The sequence below is a fragment of the Spermophilus citellus genome (genome assembly GCF_964194105.1).
Source record: "Spermophilus citellus genome assembly, chromosome: 2".
In the NCBI taxonomy this organism is placed as follows: domain Eukaryota; kingdom Metazoa; phylum Chordata; class Mammalia; order Rodentia; family Sciuridae; genus Spermophilus; species Spermophilus citellus.
In genome coordinates, this window is record NC_138183.1 from 34,475,993 (window position 1) to 34,489,827 (window position 13,835).

General features: G+C 38.5%; 1 protein-coding gene across 2 annotated transcripts in view; it reads left to right on the plus strand.

The window, feature by feature from the left end:
- Positions 1-9,821, plus strand: part of HEMGN (hemogen) — a 49,496-nt gene extending 39,675 nt beyond the window's left edge. For both annotated transcript variants that reach the window (XM_081267579.1, XM_081267580.1), the window contains 3 exons: positions 1,812-1,905; positions 6,011-7,083; positions 9,214-9,821. In XM_081267579.1, the coding sequence (XP_081123705.1) occupies positions 1,812-1,905; positions 6,011-7,083; positions 9,214-9,320 (1,274 nt within the window). In that variant the 3' untranslated portion in view covers positions 9,321-9,821. The remainder of the gene's footprint in view (positions 1-1,811; positions 1,906-6,010; positions 7,084-9,213) is intronic.
- Positions 9,822-13,835: the final 4,014 nt, after the last annotated feature.

A 13,835-nucleotide genomic window follows, 5' to 3' on the forward strand; every position in this document is an offset into this window, starting at 1 on the left:
TATGGTGAAATGAGTATGTCCTTACACTTCCGTGGTAGTGCAAATTTGGTATAACTTTTTGGAAAGAGATCTGACAACAGGTAGCAAGAACTATTATAGTGCTTATTCTTTTGAATCCTAATCTCCGTCTTTGCATCTGTCCTAAAGCAGTGTTTCTCTCAAAATGTTTTGCAGAATCCTAGGCCCTGAGCTATCCTAAGACAATGTCTTAAAAGTTTTTTTGTTTGATGGATCTCTTTGGCATTCAAATGAACCTCTAGATCCCTTCTTAGAATAAAAACTTTTAATACAGAGGATTATAAAATAAGCAATCATATTAATCAGTTGTAAAGATTTTAAATTGTGTTTTAGTGATATATGTACTTATTTATAGATGCATTAAATAACAAAGTATATCAATGGGTCTAATAATCATAGTGTCAGATCCAGCAATCATATCCAATGAATGCTATTTTAAAGCATCAGCAACAACTACAATGTGATATGAAAAAAAAATTTTTGTGTGTGGTTTCTTTTAGTGACCAAGTCACACACTATTAAAACTACCATGGTGTGTTACCTAACATTCATAATTGAAGGCAGTGTAATTTTAATTAGAGGTTGGAAAAGATAAATGTATAGTGTAATTTTTCCCCAAGAAAAATTCTTGTCCTAAGAACCAAAGGTGCTGTGGTTCAAGGGGCACACTCTTCTACTTGGAGGTCAAGGGCAGATTTACATCCCTCCAAAGGCTCTCAGAAGTTCTACATTAAAGAACCATTAACTTTCCTCAAACTTGGATGGCAAGAGAAATTCTGATTAACACTCTTAATATTCCAAAGATCTTGAAGAAACACCATCCTGAGAGAAAATTAAAAAGCTGTCTGCAATGAATTATATTATGTTATAAGTTATAGTTTGATATACAAGACAGAACAAAAACAGAAACAAACAAGCCAAAAAACCTCACAACAACCTAAATGCTCAAGACAGGCAGGGTAAATGGGTAAACTAGAAAGCATCAGCTAGATTAAGTACCATGTCATCATTAAAATTATAGTTATGGAGGGTATGTCATGGAAAATCTTGTGGTATAATGTTAGGTTAACAAAAAGATAAAATCATGGTATGCAATTATTACAATCTTGTGTCTAGGACCTGGATGGAAATGAGGAGTAAAATGAAAACAAGTTATTATGTTAAAGATGGCAGAACATGGCTGATTTTTTTTCCTTTTATTATTTGTTCAACATGTAAGATTATTTTGGCTGGGTCTGATGACACATGCCTGTGGTCCCCACTACTTGGGAGGCTGAGTGGGGGAGGATAGCTTGAGCCCACAAGTTCAAGACCGTCCTGGGCAACATAACAAGACCCCATCTAAAAATATTTTTTTTAAAGAAACTAATAGGTTGGGAGCACACTTATGTGCAAACACTATTTCTGAATAGATTTTTGATCTTTTAGCTCAAAACTGTTTACTGAATGTCTGCTTCCAGGCTCTCTGTCTGGAGCAACAAGGATAATTAAGAAATGGCCCCTTTCCTCAAAAATCTAGGGAAAAAAAAAAAAACTCAGCCATAGGGATTTTACCACTTTGCAATAGGATTTTTTTTTTTTCTGAACCCAAGGGCTCTCTACTGAGCCACATTCCCAGCCCTCTTTATTTTCATTTTGAGTCAGGATCTCATTAATTTACTAGGCTGACCTTGAACTTGCTACTTCCTTGCCTTAGTCTCCTAAGTAGCTGGGATTACAGGTGTATGCTCCTCCATGCTGACCAATGCCACGTGTCATCAATCTCTTCAGTAATTTCCATTTTCATCCTACAGACGTCATTGGAACTTGGAGTTTGCGCAACAGAGAACAGCTCAGAAAAAGGAAAGCTGAAGCACAAGAGAAGCAAACTTCACAATGGCTACTGGGGTATGGTAACATGACAAGGGGAAAGGAACTCTTTGTTGAGCATATGTTACATGGGAAGAAGCACGTCATGCTCAACCTTCACAACAATCTGTCAATCAAGTGTTCCTATTTTACAAAAATGGGAAACTAGTCTCCACTGGGTTAAATCTTTTGCCTAGAGTCACAATGTAAAGTAGTAGCAATAGAATTTTATTCCTTGTCTCTGCTTTTTATTAAAGCACTGGGTGGCCAACCAAATTATATTGTAGAGAAGCCTGTTGTTGGATAGTGCTAGTAATAGAAACATGGGAGCATCTTGTCATGGGGAGTGGGGACCACGGTAGAGGATATATATCTCTGCTAGTAAAAGGCTTGTGGAGCGAGTTTGATGAACTCTTCTCAGAGTAAACCCAAACCTTGTGCATGAGTGACAGAGTTTAGGAGTTCTAAATCTCCCCTCAAAGTGACTCAGGGAGGAAAGAGAGGAACATGATCAATCAGACAGCATCTAACTGCATCCATTTAGAATAGGATTGTGACCATAGGAGACTTGCTTGAATGCAGAAAGAAAACAGGTGCCCCCAAAGCCCAAAATACAGCACCCATCCAAGCCAGAGGCTCTGGGCTTCAGCACTATTGATACCACCCATATTGATACCTAGATGCTTGGTGGCATTTTCTGGTCTGTATATACCAACAGCACCTCCTTCCTCCTACCCCAGTTGTGACGGGCAAAATGTCTCTAGATGTCGTTGTCAAATGCTTCTGGGGCAAGGTGGGGTGGGAAGGAGGCGACAGAAATCACTCTCAGTTTCGAACCATTGATCTAAGCAAAGCATTCCTTGAGAAAGGGCATTTGTCACTCCCCCCAGAAGAGTGCTGGCTGCTCTGCTGGCACAGATGTTCCTGTAACACCAATTAACTTACGTATGATTGGCAAATAGGAAAATGATGTCAGTACAGTGTGGAAGTTGCGTTGGCTCATTTTTCCTTGTCAGAAGGAGTCAGAACAGTGGGAACAGAACGGAAACCTTCTGCAGGAAGGGAAGGCTGTGGCTTGGCTGCTGTGAAGGCAGGAACCTCTTAAGCCCGCGCCTGGGCCTCGCTCCCAGAGAGACACATGCTGGCCTTGCATGTTCTGCTCTCCACCATGTGGCAGCTTGCACTTGTTCCTGTGCCCAGCTTAGTGGCTCAGAGCTCAGGTCTCAGCAACAGTGAGCCTGAAAGGACTCCGTTGCCTTTCCACATTCTTACCCAAGGTAGCCTCCAGCCATGCTAAACTGCCTGTCTGGACCAACCAAGGTATCTCCCTGGTGCCAATTGTTTCTGTTAGTGTTCAAAAGTTGCATAGATTTTGCAGGGTTTGTCCCAAGTCTCCTCCCCACCCCTCCCCCCATAGTCACTGTTTTTTGTTGTTTTTGTTATGGGGGATTGAACTCAGGGATCTCAACCACTGAGCCACATCTCCAGCCCAGGTCTCACTGAGTTGCTTAGTTGCTGAGGCTGGCTTTGATTCTCCTGCCTCAGCCTCCCAAGTCACTGGGATTAAAGGTGTGTGCCACTGAGCCTGGCCACTGTTATTTCTTTGTGCATGGTTTTGCAGAGAGTAAGGGCTTTCAGAAATGCACACACATGATTTTAAAGCAGAAACTCCGTCCCTGGATCCCATGGCAGTGACTCTGTTGAAGGTTATCCAATTAGCTCCCCAGCCCCACACCCAGTGATAACCTCTTGATCATCACTTGGTTTCCCAAGGACTTGCCTCCAGAGAAAGAGAGCATCTGTTTACCTTGCACTTGTCTGTCAGTTCAAGTATTCTCTGATGTATCGCTCTGTATTGCTCACTGTTCACTTAAAAATTGGTCTTGAAGTTTATCTTTCAATTTCTCTGAGTCTTGTTGATGAGCTCTGATAAATAGAGATAGTATCACTGTGCTGACAGAAATGTTTTTCTGAGCTTAATGAACTGAGAGGACAAAGTTGAGGACTTCACTGAAGTAGATGGTGCCTTAGTGACCTTGGCACCGGGCTAGACTTGCTCTGATGACCCTCTCCATGCTGTTCCCTTTTCTCACCATAAGGTACAGTGAAATCTTACTGATTTCAGAGAAAGGCAGCAGAGTGGAAAGGTTAAGCGTCTGACTGATGAGCCACAGAACAACTAGACTTGAAGCCTGACTCCCCCACTTCCAAGCTGTTAACCTTGGACAAGTTATTCAACCTCTCTGTGCCTCAGTTTTGTCACCTGCAAAATAGAGATAATAGTATCCACCACCAGGCTAATGTGAAGATTATATAAGAGAAAAAGTAGATTCCTTACGACAGTGCCAGACACATAGGAAGGTCTATAAGTGTTTCCTGTATTAATATGAGAGTAATAATTTGTACTGTATTTGAATGATGCATTCATGTAAATTATTATAGGTTATTCTTACAACTACCATATTAAGTTCGGGAGACACTATTTACTTCATTTTACCTAAAAGGAAGCTAAGGCATAGAAAGCTTTAGTGACTTACCCATGACCATGAGAAAGTACAGACTTAAGTTTATTTTACCCATTATTTTATCCAGATCTCCTCATATGGAGATCTATGAACTAATTTATTTAGTAATTAATATGTAAGAAAAAGTGTTTCCTGAAGAATTCAGATATAGCATCATTTTTTTTTTAACCTGACAATAACCTTGTAACCTGTCTTGTTACCTTGGTTACTTGGAGTAATAGTTCAAAGCTGTCATAACCATCACTTCAATTTTCCTTTTCTTCTGTATGATTTTAAATATTTACTTTGCACTAAGTACATATACACTTTTTTATCTTGACTTCAAACTGTTTTTGGTGAGGTAATCTTTTAAGAAACTTTTTTATTATAAAGAATTTCAAACACACCCAAATGCAGAACAAGGTATATATCTTTTAAATGTGTGAGGAACTCTGAGCCTATAAAAACACAAGACACACTGGTTTCATTTCCAAAGAATGCCTCGCTTACTGAAAGAAATATGGTCTCTCCAGGAAGAAAGCAGTATGGGCAGCCTATGTTCTTTGCCTTAAGCAAGATACAATAAATCCTTCAGGAGAAGGAAGCAAGAAGAGCATTTCAGCCCCGTGTTCTGTTAGAGAAGGCTCCGTGAGCGGGTAGTGTGGAACAGAATTTCAATAGGTTTAGAAAAATGATGAAATGCTTATTTATAGTACCTTCCCCACCCCCCCAGCCCATCTGTATTAGCCATCTGTATTTGGTTATATTCGCAGGGCCTAACAATTTGTCATTGGCTTCAATTTCCGCACAAGTCCTTTCATCTTCTAGATCTTTAATGCATTAATTAGGTATAATATGGCCACTAAGGCCTTCCCACCAAGCATCTTAACCTCAAAGAAAAAAAAATTTTTTTTGTTTTTGCAGCTTTGACTCCATTTACAGTAAACCTCATGTGATAGCTACTGTAGCTCCTTAGTTCTTTACAGAAGACTAACAGACAAGCAAGCCAGACACACCATCCGCCTGCAGATGAGGAGTCCTGCCTCAATCGTAGATCTAGAAACTCAATTGTATCTTCACCTAGGAGACAATAGGGCTGCCTCACACAGACAGCCCAAGAGACGAGTGTATAAACCAGAATGCCATGTTCTTTTTTTCCCCAATATATTTTTACTTGTAGATGGACATCGTACTTTATTTTATTTACTTATTTATTTTTTATAGGGTGCTGAGGATCGAACCCAGTGCTTCATATGTGTTAGGCAAGCACTCTGCCACTGAGCCACAGCCCCAGTCCCCATGTTCTCAATTTATAGCAGGAATTATGCATTTTCCATGACCAAACTTTAAGAACACACAATCAAACACACACACACACACACACACACACACACACACACACACAGAGTACAGTACACTGGTAAGCAAGGCATCAAAGCCAAAAAGTCCTGAAGGAACATTTCCTAACAATTTAGAACATTCTAGCACTGTTCATTTTACAAACAAGGAGACTGAGACCCAGAGAAATTGAGTGAGTTGTTCAAGGTCGTGCAACAAGGCTGGAAGGGACCTGGGACTGTTATTAGAAGCATTTGAACTCTGTAGCCCTGTTGCTGACACTAATTCTAATCTTTCTGCAGAGAACAGAAAAAACGCAGGCAGCAGAAAACAGGAAGACAAAGAGGCCAAAAGAGACAACAAAATGCAGAACTGAAGGTGAAGCCTTGGTCACGAAGAGAAAAAAAAACCATGGGGAAAGCACTGGCACCTTCAGAGAAAGAAACTGAGCCGCCTGGGCGGGTAATGGTAGTCTCCCTGCAAAAAATTGTGACCAAGGAACATTCTTCTGAAACACACCAAGAAAACATCATGCCTGAAGAAAATTTTTCTGAGTACCAAGAAACAGTACTACAAAACCATTCTTCTGAAACAGGCCAATCTTTGGCTGCACCTGAAACCCTCTCTCCCAAAATGTGCCAAGAATCAGCTGTACCTCATGACCATTGTCCAGAAGAATGTCAAGACATGGCTGAGCCCCAAGTCCTCACTCCTAATACTTGCCAAGAAATAGCTATAGTTCAAAATCATCCTTTCAAAATGTGGCAAAATATCACCCGACCCAAAGTTCTCTCTCTTGAAATGTGTCAGGAAACAGCTGGTGCCCAAACTCTTCCTTCTACAACATCTGAATATGTAGCTGATCTGGAAGGTTGCTCTCCTGTAGCATCCCCCAAACCAGATGTGCCGAAAGGGTGCCCTCTTGACACATACCAAAACACAGCTGGATTAGAGGAATTCAATTCCGAACCAGATCAAGGAACAGCTGAGGCTAAAAGCTTTTTTCCCAAAACACAAGAAATAGTTGTGCCTAAAGATCTTTCTACAAAAACATGCCAAGAAACAGTTGAATCTGAATATTTCCCTTATGAAACACACAAAAAAATAACTGCGCATCAAACCTCCTCTCCTGAAACAATCCAAGAAACATCTGCTCTTGAAGAATATTCACCTGACACAAACCAAGAAACACCTGGGCCTGAAGAATATTCACCTGAGACATCTGGGCCTGAAGACCTCTCCATTAAGACATATAAGAATTCGGATTCGCCTAAACAGTGCCTTCCAGAACCAAGTGCAGAAGCAGTTTGGCCCCAAGGCCAGGATCCTAAAGCAGACCAGGAAGAGGCTAAGGATGGTAACACTTTCCCTCAAGGTAGGGGGCTGTTCATAGGTACATTTCAGACAGTCTTGATTTACAAGCTTTTTTGATGATAAAACTTATTTCAGTGGCACGATAACTATCATTGGCTAATTTCAAGTAAAATACATTTTCAGGCAACCAACATTCTGTGTTGGCACATTTCCAAAGGATTAAAAGAAAATAATTGAAATACAAGCCTGTACCGTAGGTACTTTTGCATACTATCCATTTTGAGAATCTATAGTCAGTGAAATGAATCCCAGTATATAGTATGCATTATGTTCAGAATATTTTAGAAGGACAATTGAGATTAACAAGAAAGCTTAATGAATAAAGTTTTCTGGAAAATGGAATTTTCCTGATAAACTAAAGGCAAGGAAATTCATAATACAAGGTACTAAGGATGCTAGGGAACTCATTCTTGTAAATTTCAATGGGTTTACCAAAAACCCAAATTTGTTCCTGAAAAGCTTTTCCCAAAGCATTGTACTTTGAAAATACTGTGACCAACCTTTCTTTAATTTGGTTTGCCTTGGACAAAACTGAGAACACTGATTCTCTTTGTATTTTACTATATAGACAGATAAGAAATGGGCTAAGGGCTGAGAGGTGAGCTCAGTTGTAGAGCGCTTGCCTAGCATGCATGATCTCCAGACCACAAAAACAACAACAAAAAACACACATAAAAATAAATAAAAATTGAAAAGAAAAAAAAGAGAAATGGGCAAGTCTATTAGGTCAGAATTACCCTCCAGGAAATCTTTCTCAAAATAAAGCCCTTTGGTAGCTTATTTGCTCTTTCTGCTAAACTATGAGTACAACAAAAACATGAAGTTAGTCGGCTTCCAATTAAAGCAGGTTTTGAGATACTACTAAAAAGAAATACATTTTAAAAAGAACTCGCATGAAGCTCTACTTGTACTTACGGGAGCACTTCTTGTTCTACCTGGTTAACCCAGGTAAACCCCCTGGTTTCTAACAGTTGCTTGCCAATATGGGCATGCAATTAATGCTCATTTTATTTTTGGTTTTATCTTACCAAACAAATGGGAATATTTACTTCTTTGCTGATTATTAAAGTAATAAAGATATATTATAATAAATTCAAGCAATTTAAAGTGAATATAGCCCAGGTGTTTCTTGGTATGTGTCAGGTGAATATTCTTCAGGAGCAGATGATACCATCCATCTCCAGTCCCCAAGTGTTAAAGTTTATTTTAACAAATGAGCTAATACTGTAATTCTTTGCTGTAACTTTCATTTATATTATGTATTGTGGCCGTCTTTATGACATCTTATAAAACAGCTGCAAAGTATTGTGCTCTATGTAGGGACAATAATTTGTCCAATCAATCCCTATAATGATCAACATTTAGATTACTGCCAAGTTTTAGTATTACAACAATGTTCATTGAACTTCATTGGGAGTCCAATTTACTTATGTAACATGAATTTAGTACTTTCTGTATGCCTTGTATTAAGTATTTTACATGAATTAATTTATTCAACTTTTCAAACCATATTAGTTTAAATAATATTCCCCACTTTATATAGGAGGAAACAAGGCACTGGAAGCTTATTTGTCTGATTATTTCCTTTGGGTGTGTCCTAGAAGTTGAATTGCCGGGCTCATAGAGTACTCTTCATTTGAATACGTTCAGTAAGTCTAGTCTCCAGAAATGTAGCAGTTCACACACACCAAAATTTATATAAATGTCTTTTCTCTGTATCCTTGTTAGCACTGCATATAATATTTAAAAATTTTTGCCAGGGCTGGAGCACAGCTCAGTGGTAGAGTGCTTGCCTAGGGAAAAAAAATTATTTTAATTCTTCTAAATATATATTATAAACATTTTCCAGTTGTTTGTGATTTAATTTTGCTTATAGTGGGTTTTGCCATATAGAATTTTAATTTTTAGGAATTAAAACTTGTTACTCTTTTCCTTTCTGGTCTGTGTCTTGCTTAAAATCCTAAGATTAGAAAAACACTGTTACTTCCATAACATGATATTTTAATATTTCAATGTTTACTTCATCTGAAATTTATTTTTGTAAATGGTATGAGGTAAGGTTGCTTTTTCTCCTTCAATTGTTCCAATACTATTTATTGAACCTCTTTTTGTGTTTCATTTGATTTTTCAGAAGTGAAAGAAAAACCCAAAGTAGAAGAACAAGAAATACCAGCAATTCCACATGATCCTCAAGAAATTCATCCAGAAAATGATGTCTATAGTTATGTTTTGTTTTAAAAATGCTCAACCATTGTTATGTGTGTGATTTTCTCAAAATATTATAGAAATCTCTGTAATTTTCATTAATATTTTAACCTAGTTTTTTTTCCATTTGTAGGACATATTTGAGTGTGAGGACTAACATGTTTTAAGGCTTTAACATAGACAATATTCTGCTAAAAGTGTGTGTGTGTGTGTGTGTGTGTGTGTGTGTGTGTGTACACGTGTGGGTATGTGTATATATACATATGGGGGCAGTTGTGGAAGGAAGAGACAAAAGAAAGGGTGAATAATTGATTTTCCCTCTAAGAACAAACATTTATTTCATTAATTCTTAAGAACTGGTAATTGACTAAATCTTGACATTTAAAATTTGGGGAGTATATGGTTTTCTTGTATTTTGTGTTCAATTATTGATGTCACAATAACATCCAATTTTTATTTAGTCTTTAGTTGATTCTTTTAGCTTATTTGAATAATTTTTGTTCTGGGACTTCTTAAAGATATTTTGGAATGATGATGAACATAGTCTACTTTTGTATTTGAGTTTGGATTTTTTTATTTTTACTTTTTAAATATTGTATTTGTGAAAAATGTACATTAAAGCATTACTACATGCTTAACTGTGTGGACAGCGTCATGGTAGTCCTAGGGGGGCTGGAAGTCCTATATGGCACATAGTCCTTGCTTTTCAGGAGTTTTGATTTCGCCTCATGAGGAATAAACCAGAAAACAAGTTATCCCAGGAGGGCTGAGATGTAGCAGTGATAGACTGCTTGTCTAGCGTGTGTGAAGCCCTGGTTCAAACTCCAATATTGCAAAAAAAATAAAGAGGAAAAAAAATGGAAAGAAAGGAAGAAAATACTAATAACCAGTGCCATTTGAATAGTAGATACAGTTGAAGGAATGGTCGCCTGTGGGTGGAGTGGAACTTTTTTTTTTTAACATTTATTGTTCAGTAGACATAACATCTTTATTTTATTTTATGTGGTGCTGAGGATCCAACCCATGAGGATCAAACCCAGCGCCCGGCGCATGCCAGAGGAGCACGTTACCGCTTGAGCCACATCCCCAGACCCTGGAGTAGAACTTTGAATGATGGGGAAGATTTGCACAAGTGAGAACAGCAGTTTGAGAAGCATGCGTTCAAGACATGTTTGAGGCAGCTGCATACAAGCTACAGTTAATGTAAAGCCCACATGGACGAGTTGGCTTACATGCTAAATGTCTTTTGTTAGCTAATCTATAGTTGGAGAGTAGAGAAATCTGCAAACCTAAGAAGTATATCACTTGATAGGCTACAGGGAGACTGTTGAAAGTCGAGTGGCAGTTTTTGTAATTTAGGAACATTCATCTGGTGATAATGGTCAAGAAGAACTGAAAGTGACAAAAAAAAAAAAAAAAAATCCAGAGGCAGGAATAGCAGCTATTCTTGGTAGGAAGATATCTGAAAAGTTTTCCTTCTGCTATTACAGGGGACTAATAGTAAAGGATATTTTTGCAAATAAAGGTTCATTCTGCAAGAAGGCAACTGCACAAACTCTCCATACAGGTCTTGTGCTAGCTACAAGGCTATATTGAAAAATACAGGATCCCAGGCCCTCGGGCATTCATGGTACAGAGCACTGGTTCTTTCAACCCTCACAGCACATGAGAATCACTGCAGAGGACTTTAAAAATACCCATGTACAGATTCCTCCCCTGTGGATTTTTTTATTATTATTATTGGTAGAAGAGATTGAATCCAAGGGCACTTAACCATTGAGCCACATCCTCAGCCCTTTTTATTTTGTTTTTTAAATTTGGAGACAGGGTCCCACTAAGTTGCTTAGGGCCTCCCTAAATTGCTGAGGCTGACTTTGAACTTGTCATCCTCCTGTCTCCACCTCCCAAACCCTCCAGGATTGCAGAAGTGTGCCACCATGCCCAGCTTCCTCAGGGGATTCTGATTCCCCTATCTTGGATGACATCTGTACATGGTCCATTTATTTTTAAGTTGTGCTTTAAATAATTTTTTTAAATAAGCACTCTACTGACTAAGCTATACTCTCAGCCCTGATCTGTAATCTTTTTTTTTAAATATTTTATTTACATTTTAGTTTTCAGCAGACACAACATCTTTGTTTGTATGTGGTGCTGAGGATCGAACCCGGGCCGCACCCATGCCGGAGGAGCTTGCTACCACTTGAGCCACATCCCCAGCCCCTTTAAATAATTTTTTTAAGAAATAATTTTATAATTACAGAAAAGCTGTAAAGATATTTAAAAAGTTACTGTTTACTTTTCACCAAATTTTTGCTAATGTTATAGCTTACAGAACATTGGTCCATTTGTCAAAACTAAGAAGTTAAGATAATTACATTACCATTAACTAAACTGCAGACATTATTTGGTTTCCACTAATTTTTATACTGATGTCTTTTCTCTGCTTTAAGATTCAAGCCAGGATATACAACTGCACTTACTTAGAACATCAGGGTTTTTTTTGTTTTGTTTTGTTTTTTTTTTTTTTGGTACCAGGGATTGAACTCAGGGGCACTCAACCACTGAGCCACATCCCCAGCACTATTTTGTATTTTATTTAGAGACAGGGTCTCACTGAGTTGTTTAGTGTCTCACTAAATTGCTGAGGCTGGCTTTGAACTCACTATCCTCCTGTCTCAGCCTCCTGAGCTGCTGGGATTACAGGCGTGCACCGATGTGCCCAGCTTAGAACATGGTTATTTTAAAAGATCTCTGGATAATTCTAGACTGCAGCTAGGACTGTGAACACTGGTATGGTGTGAAGTTACAATGCTGTTTTTCTCCTATTTGCTATTGTTCTTTGTAGGTACATTAATTTTTTTCCCACCAGGATATACTTATATACAATGATTGCTTGAATCTTTTAATACTCTACACATAACCACAGAATACATAGTTCCTTAACATGTGGATGGCACTTCAGTATTTATATTTTCATATGTACTTACTTAGACACAAAAGTCTATGAAATATGCTAGGAACTAGTACCAGTCCCATTTTACAGACGGGAGAATGAGATCAGATAGGCTGGGTACTCACCCAAAGTCACCTGTGACTTTCTCAGTGCCTTTTCATGACGATGCTCCATCTTCAGAATGCTTCTGTGTCAATTTTACCTCAGAGGGTGGACCAGGTATGGAGACAAAAGACTCAACTGTTGTAAGAGGATGAATCCTAAGGGTTTGCATGTGTACACTGTACAAGAGGCACAAAGGACAAAAAGCGGAGGGAGTCGACAGAAAGATGAGTACAGTGCATTCACAGAGGCAGAATCCTCTCTTTTTTTATTGATTAAAAAAATGACAGCAGAATGCATTACAATTCTTATTACACATATATACACAATTTTTCATATTTCTGTATGTAAAGTATGTTGACACCCAATTTGTGTCTTCATACATGTACTTTGGATAATCCATCACATTCCACCATCCTTGCTACTCCTCTCTGCCTCCTGGGGCCTTTGGGGGCCTGTTCCCTTGTACCACTCCCTATTCACACACAGCACCTCTGCTTTCTCACCATTCTCATTCCAACAGCAGAGTGCACTTTATGTTTTCAAAATTTTCTTCTTAGTTTAGAACCTTGAGGTTACACAACTAAAATTCTGAGAATCCATCTGGCACCACATTGTACTTCCCTCTTTCCATGGTAGGTGCAGTAGCTATTCTTAGACATCCATGAATCCTAAGATATTACCACCAAAATAAAGTGTGAGGAAAGTGCAATTTTTCATTGGTTCTTAAAGTGGTTCTTACCCAAATGAGAGGTTAAGAATCACTCTACTGAGAAGTGTTTTTCTTTTTTAAGAACTACAAGCTGATGACTGTCTGTATCAGAATTATTTAGGCTTATTAGAATCATTAGGCAGACTCTTGGATCTTACCTCCAGAGACGGAGTGAGGTTATGTAAGTTAGAAATAACCAGGTAAAATTCTAGACAGGGTCCACATATTTATAGTTCCTGTTTTCCCAGGATTTCGCTTTTTAAAAGGTAATCCATTTCATTGGTATCTCCAAATCCAATTTGAGTTTCAGTATTTGTCACAGTTAGTAGTTATGTATTTTTTGTGTATATATGATTGTCAAAGTCTATCCTGCCTTCCAAAGGACAAATAACTAATAGGCATACCACAAGTGGTGTCTACCAAGCTTGGCAACAGTGCCGTCTAGTGGCAAGTGCAGCTATTTCTGCCAGGCTTGACAACGTGTACGTGAAGCCTAATGGTTCCCCAACTTGTTTCTCCAGCTGGACAGAAGCGGTCGTCTTAAAAGCAAAACAAGGGTAATCTTTTCCAAATTGCATGAAGAAAATAATCTTACAGAGGACACGATATTCCTATGCTGATTATTTTCTACTAGTGACCTACTGGACTGTGACAATGAACCGACTTAGAAACAGCTTTTCAAGGTAGTTAAGCTTTTTAATCTGTGGACTAGTATGCTTTTGAATATTTTACATTGCTGATAGTATAGGTAAGGAAACTGGCACAGGACTCACCACTGGAA